At 46.6% G+C, this 14,715-nt stretch overlaps 1 protein-coding gene across 2 annotated transcripts in view; it reads right to left on the bottom strand.

Moving 5' to 3' along the window:
• ADCY8 (adenylate cyclase 8) overlaps positions 1-14,715 on the bottom strand; it is a 114,320-nt gene that overhangs the window by 10,870 nt on the left and 88,735 nt on the right. For both annotated transcript variants that reach the window (XM_077351491.1, XM_077351492.1), the window contains 6 exons: positions 11,874-11,974; positions 11,046-11,247; positions 9,182-9,271; positions 7,862-8,034; positions 5,378-5,459; positions 433-591 (listed from right to left, as the gene is read on the bottom strand). In XM_077351491.1, coding sequence (XP_077207606.1) covers positions 433-591; positions 5,378-5,459; positions 7,862-8,034; positions 9,182-9,271; positions 11,046-11,247; positions 11,874-11,974 — 807 coding nt within the window. The remainder of the gene's footprint in view (positions 1-432; positions 592-5,377; positions 5,460-7,861; positions 8,035-9,181; positions 9,272-11,045; positions 11,248-11,873; positions 11,975-14,715) is intronic.

Raw genomic sequence — 14,715 nt, 5'->3', positions numbered from 1 at the left:
TGATTCTGTGAAAGCAAAGGGGTGGCAGGTTACAGTAGATGAGCGATTGGGATGTGAGTGTCCTGCATAGTGCAGGGGGTTGGACTAGATGACCCATGAGGTCCCTTCCAACTCTATGATTCTATGATTCTATGATTCTATTATCTGGAGGGACACAGTTTTACTACCCCTGATCTAGCCCTCAGTTCAGCAGGCCCTTCATAAGCTCCTGTGTAATACCACCCTCGGGCCTGTGGTGGCGCTGAAGTGCAACTTGCCAAGAATCCCCTTCTTGGGCATGCTACCATGACAGCATGCCAAGTGCTCCCTGACTCGACTCCTTTAATATAAGACCCTTATTGTTTTATGCGTTCTGCAGCTGATTTTGGCTGCATGTTCATCCTTCAGGACCGGAACATTCTGCCGGGAGATCAGGTCAAAAATGCGATTTACTTCATTATCACGATCCTTTTCCAAGAAGTGACGGGCCACATGACTCGGCAGGATATTTCGCAGCATGTTTTCGTTGTGCTCGCGCAACTCCTTCATCTCGTTGATTTCTTCTTTGGCCTGGCCACGCCAGAGGAAGTCGAGTCGCGCCGTGTATTCAAGCTGCAGCGGGGAGGAAAAGGGAAATCGGAATGTTAAAGCTGTGAGCAGCAGAGTAAGTCTAGTTGATGCTCAATAAGCCGAAACAATACAGTGGGCATAGGTTTGCATTGTAATGCTCTTGGCACAGGATATCTGACTTTTGTTCCATAAATGCTCCATCTCCTTCAGACTTGGTTTCCTGCTGCGGCAAAACACCTACCGGAAGGAGTCTCAAAGTGGCTTACAATCCCCTTCCCTTTCCTCTCCCCACAACAGACACCCTGTGAGGTGGGTGAGGCTGAGAGAGCCCTGATATTACTGAAAAAGAAGAAGAAGAATTGGTTCTTATATGCCACTTTTCTCTACCCGAAGGAGTCTCAAAGCGGCTTACAATCCCCTTCCCTTCCTCTCCCCACAACAGACACCCTGTGAGGTGGGTGAGGCTGAGAGAGCCCTGAGATTACTGAAAAAGAAGAAGAATTGGTTCTTATATGCCACTTTTCTCTACCCGAAGGAGTCTCAAAGCGGCTTACAATCCCCTTCCTCTCCCCACAACAGACACCCTGTGAGGTGGGTGAGGCTGAGAGAGCCCTGAGATTACTGAAGAAGAAGAAGAGTTGGTTCTTATATGCCACTTTTCTCTACCCGAAGGAGTCTCAAAGCGGCTTACAATCCCCTTCCCTTCCTCTCCCCACAACAGACACCCTGTGAGGTGGGTGAGGCTGAGAGTGCCCTGATATTACTGAAAAAGAAGAAGAAGAATTGGTTCTTATATGCCACTTTTCTCTACCCGAAGGAGTCTCAAAGCGGCTTACAATCCCCTTCCCTTCCTCTCCCCACAACAGACACCCTGTGAGGGAGGGGAAGCTGAGAGAGCCCTGATATTACTGAAGAAGAAAAGTTGGTTCTTATATGCCACTCTTCTCCACCCAAAGGCAGCTCAAAGTGGTTTACAATCCCCTTCCCTTTCTGTCCCCACAACAGATACCCTTTTGCCAATTTTCAGCAGAGAATCTTGATGTAGACACCAGGCTCCCCTCCCACCTTTGGGTCCACCCTGGGGACAGCAATGGTAAATAGCTGCATCCATCTTTCACCTGATGGCTCCTGCAAACACCACAGAGTGCTAGAGGGTGGGATATTGTTAAGGTTCCCATGACTGAGGACTGGGATGATCTGTTTCTTTACCTTTCCTTTCAGCCCAGCCGCTGGAACGCATCCAGGGTGTTGTGGCCATTTTGGGAGGAAGCCCATTTTATACAAAGTGCCAGCTGCGTAAAATCAGAGGGATTTTTTTTCCATCGAGGGAAAGAGCTCAATCACCTCTCAAGGATAAGTGCTCTTTCTCTGGAGGAAGGAAGGCTGAAAAGCTCAAGATGTTTTAAGAGGCTCTGGGCGAGATTTCTCTTGCTGAGGGAAGCCTCCCTTTGCAGATTCAATTCAAATGTTGGCAGAGAAGATCAGGGCTCAAGTGAGGCACCCATGAGAGCCCAACCGAAGCTGATCGTTGAGAATAGCTTATTCTCTTAGGGACACAATGTGTGTGTGTGTGTGTGGGGGGGGAAATATTCAAGAGAAGTACTTCTTGGTATCTAGGGCAGTCTATTTCAAGCTTTTGAGCATGCAGGAGCCCCAGAAATATCTTTTCAGGCTCTGAGGAGCGCCAGAAGTGATGTCAGCTGGCCACACTCCTGGCCACGCCCCTGGAAGTGACATCTCTCTGGAAGTGACATCACCACCCATGTTTAAAGGTAGGCTCAAGAAGGAATGAGGGCGGGGTGGGGGGTAGAGGCAGGCGACTGTTTAAGGCAGGAGTAGGCGTGTGGACTACCCCCCTCCCCAGTGCAGAAACCATGAGAGAACTCACTCATGCTCAGGAGGGGGACCAATGGAAGCAGCAGGTTCTTTAGATCGGGGGTAGTCAACCTGTGGTCCTCCAGATGTCCATGGACTACAATTCCCATAAGCCCCTGCCAGTGTTTGCTGGCAGGGGCTCCTGGGAATTGTAGTCCCTGAACATCTGGAGGACCACAGGTTGACTACCCCTGCTCTAGATTGTGGCTGAATCCATTAAGACAAAAGGCCACAGATGCCCCACGGAATTCACTCACAGGACATGGTGGTGGTGATGGTGGTGGCAGAGGTCCGTCAGCAGCTGGATCACTAGGTAAGGGACAAGGATGCTCTGAATTCTTGGTGCTTGGAGGTGAGCACACTGAAAGAGCTTCTGGATTTTGGCCACTGTGTGACACAGTGTTGGACTAGATGGGCCATTGTCTTGAGTGAATATGGCTTCTCTTATGTTCTTATGGTTTCCCCTTTCCCCTTTCCATTTCCTTTTGCCATTCAGTGAGCTAAAAGGAGGGCAAAACACTCATGCTACATAGGTGCCCTGATGTTCTAGTATTATACAACATGTAGGAAGGGAAATACTCTACCTGCTTTCTCTATATTTTGCATGATTTTCTAAAAGCTCTGTTACATCTTCCCCACTTTTGGCATCTTTTTTTGCCTTGTACTAGCTTTTGTTTCAATTGTAGCTCACTTATCTTTTAGAAGAAAAAGAAGAATATGTACCCCACTTTTCTCTACCCGAAGGAGTCTCAAAGCGGCTTACAGTCGCCTTCCCTTTCCTCTCCCCACAACAGACCCCCTGTGAGGGAGGTGAGGCTGAGAGAGTCCTGATATTACTAAAGAAGAAGAAGAGTTGGTTCTTATATGCCACTTTTCTCTACCCGAAGGAGGCTCAAAGTGGCTTACAATCGCCTTCCTTTCCTCCCCCCACAACACACCCTCTGTGAGGTAGGTGGGGCTGCGAGAGCTCTGACAGAGCTGCTCTGTGAGAACAGCTCTAGCAGGACTGCAACGAGCCCAAAGTCAACCAGCTGGCTGCATGTGGAGGAGGGGGAGAAACAACACCCTGCCCTCCAGATTATAGACTGCTGCTCTTATTCACGACACCAAGCTGGCTCTCTTAGCATGAAAATAAAACCTCCTTCTACACTTTCGGCCTGCATCTTTAAAAAATTTTTTTCCTTTGGAGGGGTTTTTATTTAATGTGTTTTTAAAATACCTCTAAAAGCCGAAGTGCAGAGTAATGACGTTAAGAGAATATCGCATTCAGACTCTGGAATCGTTGCTTTCAGGGTACGCGAAATCCCTGGCTTAGAAGTTTATGATTGATTCTTAATGCCAAAGATAACTAATTAAGCTCTCACTTGCCCTTAATTTGGGGCTTTGCAGAAGACATCCTCTAGACATATTGACGGCAGGAGACATAAATCCGAGAATAAGTGAGCCAGCTCTCTTGGCCGGTTCAGGTTTTACCAAGATAAATTGAGTTATAAAGAAGTCTTGGCGAGCATTAGGGCTGCACATTATCTCAAAATTTATCGGTATCCATAAAGATTTTCGTTCGCAGGCCCTGCTTTCGGGAAGGGGAGTCTCTGGTGTTTGTTTCATGTGGATCCTTATCATGAATCGCCAGCAAATGTTCCACTCAGAACGGTTGATTCTCCCACAGTCCTTTGCCACAAAGCACAGTCTGAAGGGACATGATCCAGTTCAGCAGACAAAAGTCTGGGTGGCCTGCTCCTCAGAAGGACTCGGAAACACCAAGCCCTCTTGGAAAAGGCTGAGGGATTTGGGAAGGTTCAGCCTGGAGAAGAGGAGGTGGAGAGGGGACAGGATGGCTCTCTTGAAGTTTTTGAAAGGTTTTCACTTGGAGGAGGGCAGGGAGCGGTTCCTGTTGGCAGCAGAGGGTAGAACCCGCAGTAAAGGGCTTAAACTATGTGGAGAATGGTACGAGGTACAAGGAAAATGTATTTCATATAGTTCAGCACTGGAATTGGCTGCCTAAGGAGGTGGTGAACTCCCCCTTGCTGGCAGTCTTCAGGCAGCAGCTGGGCAGCTACTTATCATGGATGCTGTAGGCTGTATCCTGAACTAAGCAGGGGGTTGGACAAGGTAAACTGTAGGGCCCCTTCCACCCCTATGAGTCTATGATTCTATATCACTTGGGAGTCTTTTTTAATAAGCCCAATGGTTGAACTATATGCAACAGGTAGTCACATGTCCTCCAGTACAAGAGAGCACTCTGTTTGCACGGGGCCAGGATACAAGATAACTGCATTTGTGACAAGGCTTTTTAATCCTTTGCATCCTGCTTTCTATTCTACAACATCCCCATGAGGTGGAGAAACACTGCCATATATTAACTCAGTCTACGGGATCAGCCAATCATAGAATCATAGAGTTGGAAGGGACCTCCTGGGTCATCTAGTCCAACCCCCTGCACTATGCAGGACACTCACAGCCCTACTGCTCGTCTACTGTCACCTGCCGCCCCCTTGAGCCTTCACAGAATCAGCCTCTCCGTCACATGGCTATCCAGTTTCTGCTTAAAAATTTCCAAAGATGGAGAACCCACCACCTCCCGAGGAAGCCTGTTCCACTGAGAAACCTCTCTAACTTTCAGGAACTTCTTCCGGATGTTTAGATGGGATTTCTTTTGCATCAATTTCATCCCATTGGTTCTCGTCTGTCCCTTTGGGGCAAGAGAGAACAACTCTGCTCCATCCTCTTTAAGGCAGCCTTTTAAATACTTGAAGACAGTTATCAGATCCCCTCTCAGCTGTCTCCTCTCCAGGATAAACAGACCAAGCTCCCCCAACCTTTCCTCATATGTCTTGGTCTCCAAAACCCTCACCATCTTTGTTGCCCTCCTCTGAGCATGCTTCAGTTTGTCATAGATGTTGACATAAATCGTGATGCACAGAAAATGTGAAAACAGGTATGTTTGTCCTACCTGTTGGCCGTGATAAAATACAGCGAGCAGAAACATGGCCATTAGAAGCAAGGAGGCTTCCTTTGTTCCCAGGAAATCTGTGCTGGAAAAATCCAAAAGGAATAGAATGAGGTTCAATGGGATTGTTAACCGTTCCATGTTTATTGTGACATAAGAGATCAGAGTCAGGCAAACAAAAGGTTCTTGATCATCAAAAAAAAAAACTTGCTCACGAACCATTTTTGAAGGAATGACAGCATTTCTCCAAAAAATGTTACTCTGACTAATATAGACTCAGGCATGTGGAGTCAATGTTTTAAAATGCTATAACGGTGAAAGAGCTTTGTTGGACAGATGCCTTGTTGTTGGCCCTCCAGAGGAACTGGTTGGCCACTGTGTGAGACAGGATGCTGGACTAGATGGACCATTGGTCTGATCCAGCAGGGCTCATGTCCTTAAGAAGGCCTTGGCCTCTATGCCCAGGTTGGCCACTGAGGCAGGATGTTGAACTAGATACACCACTGGACTGATCCAGCAGGACTCTTCTCATGTTCTTATGAAGGCCTTGGCCTCTATGCCCTGGTTGGCCACTGATACAGGATGCTGGACTAGATGGAGACTGATCCAGCAGGGTTCATCTGATGTCTTTTTGAAGGCCTCAGCCTCTGTACCCCATTGTTGACACTTCAGAGGAACTGGTTGGCCACTGTGTGAGACAGGATGCTGGACTAGATGAACCACTGGTCTGATCCAGCAGGGCTCATGTCCTTAGGAAGGCCTTGGCCTCTATACCCTGTTACTGGCTCTCCAGAGGAACTAGTTGGCCATGGACCATTGGTTCGATCCAGCAGGGCTCTTCTTATGTTCTCAGTGCAGAATTCCCTCAAACTAAAAGTGCTGGTTTGCTGTATTTCCTTATTGTTTTATTTATTTAATTAATTTACACTCCGTCTTTTCCACTCTGGGGAACCCAAAGTGGCTTACATCATTCTCCTCGTCTTCATTTTATCCTCATAACAACCCTGTGAAGTAGGTTAGGGCAAGAAGGTGACCGGTCCAAGATCACCCAGAAAGCTTCTATAGCACAAGAGGGGATTCCATTTTGGTTCTCCCGGATCCTAGTCCTACACTTCCAACCACCACACCACTTGGCTTTCAAGAATACACTGTATTCTTTCTGGAAGGGGAAAAATATAGCTTCTCTGAAGCTTTGCATCATTTTCCCGGATCCGTTCTCCACTACTTTGCCACTGACCCTCCTACCTTGCCAGAGGTTGCTGGATAACCCGCCTGAAATAATAATCAAAGACTGGCACATCAAACCCACCATCCTGTCATTTTTCTTATTTGAAGCTCTCTAATAAGGCTGCTTTCTCTCACCGAGGCATTACATTTGGAGGTGATGAGATATTTCCAGCATGGCTGCAGAATTATCTTGTCTAGATATGAGACGATTCAGGTCAAGGTCGATATTTCTCCTGGTTGTCGTACTTTTCCTTATTTGAAGAAATAATGGGCAGGTGCGTGAAGGACTGCTTATACACTCAGTGGAATGGTGAATCTTTCTCCAGAAGGTGTAACTTCTGTCTGCTATGGGGTAGGAGTTAGAAGGGGGTTTCAAGATTTCTGGAAGGGAAGATCCTCAGAGTAGGGATGCCAGTCCCCAGGTGGGACCTGGGAATCCCCCAGAATTATGGCTCATCTCCAGGTGACAGAGATCAGTTCCCCTGAATAAATTGGCTGCTTTGGAGGGTGGACTTCATAACGTTATAGTCCCATATCCTGCCTAATTCCAGCTCCATCCCCAAAGTCTCCAGGTATCTCCCAGCCCAGAGCTGGCAACCCCACCTCAGGGGAAGGCCTCGGCCTCTATGCCCTGTTGTTGGGCCTCCAGAGGAACTGGTTGGCTACTACGTGAGACAGGATGCTGGGGTAGATGAACCACAAATCTAATCCAGTAGGGCTCTTCTGATGTTCTTATGCTTGCAGAAAGTCAGCCTGCTAAGGAGAAGTCTTACATTGGCCTCTTTCTCCTGACATGCTAGTTTTCTATGTGGAGAGTCAGGCATGCAACCCAAGGACCACCACTTGAAAAGCAAAAGAGTTAGGGGTTCCAACCTCTAAGAGGGGAAGGCTGGAGATCTCATGGGATTACAACTGATTCCCATGTGCCAGAGATCAGTTCCCCCCAGGAAAAAATGGCTGATTTGGAAGGGGGGGGGCCTCTATGGCATTGCACTCAGCTTACGAACACCTTTAATAGAATCATAGAATCATAGAGTTGGAAGGAGCCATACAGGCCATCTAGGCCTTTCTCTTCTTCTCCCCAAATAGACATCCCGTGAAGTAGGTGGGTGGCAGATAGAGCTCTAAGAGAACTCTATGAGAACAGGTCTAAGAGAACTCCATCTCCCACCTGGAGACAAGCCACCCTACCCCAACCCTGAAAAAAGTGCGCCCCATCCAAGTGCAAGGCATGCAGGTGGCCACTAGGGGCACACTTACTCTCCATTGTGATTGAAGTTGTCGTATTGCAGGAAGAGGGAAGCATAGATGGTCTCCGTCAGGAAGCAGTAGATGGCGATCATCAGGAGCAGCACGGCTAGTTTCAAGACAGAATTGAGACGGAGGAACACGGCACAGGTCACCATGGCCAGGATCCCGGTGAAGACGAAATACTGCAAAACAAGAGATTTTTTCCAGGGGGGAATCAGTTCTAATACTCTGCCATGGTACAAATTGCCACTATGTTATACTGCACTTTCAATGTGCTTATAATGCACTACTCAAGGGCATTTAAAGCACATTATCTAATGTGTGCTGAATCTCTCGGGGTATTATTATTATTATTATTATTATTATTATTATTATTATTATTATTATTATTATTATTATTATTATTATTATTATTATTATTATTATTATTATTATATTTTTTACTCGCCACTCCCAAAAGGCTCGTGGCAGGTTACAAGGACTGTATAAAAACTCAAGTAAAACTTCCCCTTAAAACACAACAGAAAAATGCATAAGATACGGCAAAACCCCGGTACAAACTCAAACTCAACCCATTCCCCCCAATATAATCTCCCAGAGAAGGAAAGTGAGGGGGGTAGATGGCACCCATAGCCACACCCATATAGGATTTTCTTGTATTTCCCTTCCAGTACTGCAGATACAAGAAAAAAATAGGCAGTAATTGGCAGGGGATGGAGTGTGGGCTTACTGGGAGCATCCGATATGTCAACAACATGCCCATGTGACATCCAATGTGATGCAGAAGTGACATAGGCATATCAGAGGAGTCACTCTGGGTTTTGGGCAGAAACTCAATGGTAGAATTTGCTACAACCATCGAGGTCTTGCCCGCAAACCAGAATGTTACCCTAACGCTCCCATTGCCAAATGGTGAGTGTCCCTCCCTTTTTAAAGGGATAAATCCCCTCTGCACCAGTCTGCTGGTTTGCCATGGAGACATGGACCCTGGAAGTAGGTGACCCCCACCCCAACCGTGAGGGGGTCTAGCACCCCTATCAACAAATGATGGTAAGCAGAAAGGAAAGGTTATCACAGTTTCCAGAAATGTAAGCAGGCTGGGCTTGTACATAACCAGCTGTTCTTTCTTCTACCATTTTTCCCCTTGCACATGTGAAAATGCTACCAGATACATGGGACTCTTCAAGGTCAAGGGCCTACCCAATGACTCTAGTAGTGTGGACACGTCTCAGAGATGGAAAATGTCAACCTGTCTCCTCCCCTAGAGTTTTGGAAGAGAGAACAGTTGTGGTGACTGATGCGTTTCCAAAGCAGTGGGCCCAAACTTACCTCTGGGTAGGAGCAAATGTCTGTAAAAGAGGTGGAAGAATTGAACGTCTGATTCTCGAAGGGCATCCGTTTGTCAAAATCACACCATAGCTGCGGACACAGAGGGGGAAACAGTCATTCCAGTGATATTTAAAACACACATGGGTGACACTGAAAACATTACACTGGCTTGTATTCATGGAATCAGAGAGCTGGAAGGGCTATATAGGCCATCTAGTCCAACCCCCTCAATGCAGGATCAGCCTAAAGCATCCTGGATAAATATCCATCAGCCACTGCTTAAAGACCGCCATTGAGGGGGAGCTCATCACCTCCCTAGGCCGTTGATCCCACTGTTGAACTACTCTGACCATGAAATCCCCTCCCCCCAATATCTAGCCGATAATCATTCTACACATAGTTTAAACCCATTACAGAGGGTCGTATACTCTGCTGCCAACAGGAACTGCTCCCAAGTGACAAATTTTCAAGTACTTCAAGAGAACTGTCATGTCCCTTCTCAATCTCCTGTTCTTCAGGCTGAACATTCTCAAGTCCCTCAGCCACTCCTCCTAGGGCTTGGTCCCCTGGCCCCGGACCATCCTCGTCACTCTCCTCCTCTATTTTGTCCATGTCCTTTTTGGCCTCCAGAACTTGACACAGTACTACAGGAGTGGTCTGACCAATGTGGTACTCAGTGGGACTATAACACGATGTAATTCCTCTGTTGATACAACCCAAGACTGCGTTCCCCTTTTTTACTGCTGCCACTTACAGGGTATTGCAGCAGCTGAAGTAAGAAATTATAAGGTGTACAAGTTGGCGGCCAGAACCTTCTTCTCCAGAAAAGAACACAGTGGATATATCAGCCAGGCAGAAAGAACAGCTCCGGAGCATTGTCAGCAGCTGGGCATCAAAACAATGCTGGTTTGGAGAGCATCCCAAACCTGTGAACCTGCTACTAAAGGGCTCTTGCAATACCACGGAAAATCTGGAATTTCCCCTCCATTTTATATCATTTGGGGATGCAGCAGACCAGAATGTGAAAAGGCATAAGGAGAAAATGCTTGCGACTAATTAAATCTGAAACCAGATTTAGAAGCAGTTCTGTTCTGTATAATAAGATAGTCACTTCACTACGTGCCATTCACGATTCTGACACTCTCTCAGACATAATTGAATGGTTTGTATTATCCAATACAAATTTATATAATGATTTCCTCAGGATGCTTCGTCTGGCAGCCCCGTTGCTGAGTCCTTTTAATAACCCTGTGATTGTAGCGAGCCAGATGGACCCTGTGGGACACCTGAAAACTTCATGGGGTGATATTATCTTTTTCTTAAATGGCACTTATTAGAAAGTGTGATGTGTAACTCAGCCAAGCTGTAGCTCTCTCACCAGCTAGGGACTGATAAGTCGAAACGGCATGATTTTTTGTTTCAAATTCAGAACCAGGACAGAAAGTGCGGCTCAAAAAATCCACTCAATGGGACCCAAGACAAAAATGAGGGATTTTCTTACAAGTCTAAAAGAAGCCCCAGATTTTGAAGAAACATGACATGTAAAAAACAAAGAATACACTCCTACAAAACACAAACCTAGAACAATTATTTGACACAGTTCAAGTGGGGCGGTATACAAATTAAACAATAAGTAAGTAAGTAAAGATGAAGAAGGAGTTGGTTTTTAAACCCCACTTTTCACTACCCAAATGAGTCTCAAAGCAGGTTACAATTGATTCCCAACCTACATTTCTTTGCAGCTTTTACTGCTGAGAAGGCCCGTCTTAATCATCCATAGACCCTTTCCGCCCACCCTCTCCCTTCCCGCCTGCTCGCTGTCCCTCGGTGCGCGGAGGGCTGACTGTTCTCTTGGGATGCTTACAATATTGAGGATGGCCCCCAGGAAATTAATCATAATCGAGGCAAAGATGATGACGTTGCGGGCCAAGTAGGTCTCGTTAATCCAGCAGCAAGTTTTCCGGAGCACGAGGGGCAAACATTTATAATCTTCGGCAGTGGTGAGGAGTACGAGAGCCGAGTGCAGCATAATCAGGATGGAAAACTGAATGACCATCGGAACCATCCTGCCAGAGATAAAACGCAGAGATGCTTTTAGGAACCCACTCAAACCCAGGCGGCTAAGCAGGGGCATCGGGAAGAGCTTTAGAGACACATTTGGGGAAGGGCCATGAATGAGTGGTAGAGAGGGACCATAGAGGCTCCTCAAGAACTCTGCAGGTAGCAAATTCCAATCTTCTGATGATTCCCAGGCTCAGCGAGGTGCACCTGGCGTTGACCAGAGCTAGGGCTTTTTCGGCTCTGAGAGGACTGTGACTGGCCCAAGGTCACCCAGCTGGCCCAAGGTGGCTACGCAGAAGCAAACCACCTCTGGGCACTTCTTATCTTGAAACCCCCCTGGGATCACCTTAATTTAGCTGCAGATTCATGGCATATTCCACCACCAAATTACATAAATAAATAAATCCCAGGTAGACACCCAAGGAACAATAAAGCATTTGATAATGCTACATGAAACTTATGGGGCCATTCAGAACGCTCCTCGAGGGCATTTAAACTCTGTCAACCATTCCAACATTTCGGGATAGTCTACCTGAGACCATTTTCTCCCCTCCCCCCTTAATCTGCATTCCGACTCGACGCAATCACAGAAAGATGCCCAGTATAGTTCTACGGACACCTTCGGCTGTACCTTGAAGACGGAAGTAAACTTTGGATGGCCGTGATAAAGACGAGGACGATGAATGCACACACCAGGTTCGACTTGAAGACTTCGTCCCTCATTTGGGAATACTGAAATAGAAAACAGAACACAACAAAGGACACACATGAAGAATTAACTTTCATCTCAGGCGACCTCTCGGTAAAGAGAACAAGACGGTTTTATGAGGCTTCTGGGAAATTACAGAGAAGATGCGGTAAATTAATTAGCTTCCTCTGGTGTGATTTCCCTCCCCCCTCTTATTTATATCTCAGAAGTAACACGCTGTGAACGAGCCAATAAAGTACAATCTCTAGGGAAGCGAAAGCTAGCCTTTTTGTCTTATCGCTAACTTCTGTACTGTTGGTCTGTGGTCTAACGGGCTGCATTAAAAAAAAAAATCAATGAGGGGCTATGTTTCTTGAGGACCAGGGAGAGGTTCCTGGGAAGATGATGGGGATGATGAGATCAAAAGGATACCAGAAACGACAAAGGGACACCCGCATAGTATAATTTGTTTCCGAGGTCTGCAGCAGAACAGCTAGTTTTGAGTTTGATAGCACCTTAGAAGCCAGAAGATTCTCCGGTTATAAGTTTTCAAGAGTCAAAGATCTCCTTGTTTGATGCAAGTTGGAAATCTTGACTCTTGAAAGCTTATACCCCCCCAAAATATCATTGGTTCTTTAGGTGTTACAGGATTCATGTGAATAGATACCTAATGAAAGGAGAAATATTTAACAATTTTTTAAAGTGTATTAGAATTTATTAACTCCCACCCATTCGAGAAACCATTCTAGGGCCATCAAGAAACCCTGGTTGAGGAAGCCTGGAATACTGAGTTTTATCAGTAAAAGTAAAGGTAAAGGTATCCCCTGTGCAAGCACCGGGTCATGTCTGACCCTTGGGGTGACGCCCTCCAGCGTTTTCATGGCAGACTCAATACGGGGTGGTTTGCCAGTGCCTTCCCCAGTCATTACCCTTTACCCCCCAGCAAGCTGGGTACTCATTTTACCGACCTCAGAAGGATGGAAGGCTGAGTCAACCTTGAGCCGGCTGCTGGGATAGAACTCCCAGCCTCATGGGCAGAGCTTTCAGACGGATGCCTTACCACTCTGCGCCACAAGAGGCTCTTAGTTTTATCAGTAGTCCTCAGCTTTCTTGGGATGGTGGCCCACAAGTCCAAATTTACTTGGTATGGGGACCCAGCCAGGGCTAGCCCAAGATTCCCCAGGCAAATTACAACCCATTTCGTTTAGCTCTGCCTTTTCTACGGTAGCTAACCTGATGTTTTTGAAAAGCCAACAAATATCGCACAAGGGACCCAGCTTCCCTCACTGTGAACTCTCCAGCAAGTAGCATTCTGACCTGCACCGTCTTTGCCTATGGAAGTGACCTTTCAGCCTTTGACCACCCACTCCTTCTCCATTACTCCCTGTAATCCCCCCGAATTCCTCTAGCAACCATTGGGACATCTTTGTCCCTAATTCCTCTAGTAACCATTGGGATATCTTTGAGTTGTTCTACGTGTAAAGGCAGTGAACAACAAAAGCAAAAAACCCCACTCGTATATTACACGGAAGGGTCGGATTCTGGTTCACACAAGAAAACAGTGAAAAGGGCAAGGACAGGTATTAGGGCAGGCTGACCCATGATCCAGTGTCACAGGCTTTCCAGCGCACTTTTGGGTTGTGATCCTCAGGTTGAGAAAGCACTGAGCTAGATGAACCAATGGCCATCTGCAGGCTACAGTTAGGTCCAGTCAGCCCTGACATGGATCACCTGGGCTTGTCAGATGTTGGAAGCTAAGCAGGGTCGACCCTGTCTAGTATTTGGATGGGAGACCTTCAAGGAACATGAGGGTCATGACGAAGAGACAGGTAATGGCAAACCAGCTCCAAACGTCTCCTGCCTGGCTACCAGACAATCCTAGAATCTCCTGTCTACACAATACACATACACTACACAAAACATTAGTAAATAATAAGTAATAAGTTTAGGTACAGAAGCAAGCCCAGGTAGAAGGTGACTAGTCTGGGACAATGCACTTTCAATGCCCTTTAGAAGTAGATTTTCTGGTTCCACTTAGGAAAATCCAGCTGCAAAAGGACATTGGAAGTGCGCTTTCCAACATGGGTGGAATAAGCAGAGCATAATTCAGCTTGTTCATGGGTCTGTGGCTTGGCTTTGATACCAAACCAATGCATCCAGAACTCACCCTCTAGGAGAGCGGATTTATCGTTGACATCCTAAGATATTGATGATTGTTTTTCTAGAAACACAATCATTATGATCTGGCCACCAGAAATGACCCTGGAGCTCTATAGGATGAGTAAGCAGCAAAACAGATGTCAAAACTTACATGTTTACAGAGCGCTAGCCTTTCTCTGGGCCCCAAAAAATAATTTTAAAATTCAGTTATTTCGCCAAAGGTCTTGGCTTGTCCTAACTTTGGTATTTCACTGGATGAAGCGGCCAGGGCGTACTTCCCACAGAGAGCAGCCGATGCTGAAGAAGTACAATCTTTGGCTAAGATTCGGGTAGGCCACCCTGATGGTCTGAAACAGCAGAACAAAGCTTGACTCCAATGGCACCTTTAAGGCCAGCAGTTTTATGCAAGGCATGAGCTTTTGTGAGCCTGCACGAAATTTGTATCTGAAGAAATGTGCACACGCATAAATGCTTATACCATGAATGAAACTTTGTTGGCTTTAAGGTGCCCCTGGACTCCGACTCTGACTACAATCAGAACAGAGAAGCTACTCAAGAAGTGCCATTCAGGGACAAGACTGTGCCTCTGGAAGGCGCCCCAGAACTACCAGTCTGTGAGCACTCT

Source organism: Paroedura picta, chromosome 9 (assembly GCF_049243985.1).
Source record: "Paroedura picta isolate Pp20150507F chromosome 9, Ppicta_v3.0, whole genome shotgun sequence".
Lineage (NCBI taxonomy): Eukaryota > Metazoa > Chordata > Lepidosauria > Squamata > Gekkonidae > Paroedura > Paroedura picta.
Note: the sequence above shows the minus strand (reverse complement) of the source record. Positions and strands in the feature narration are given on the sequence as shown.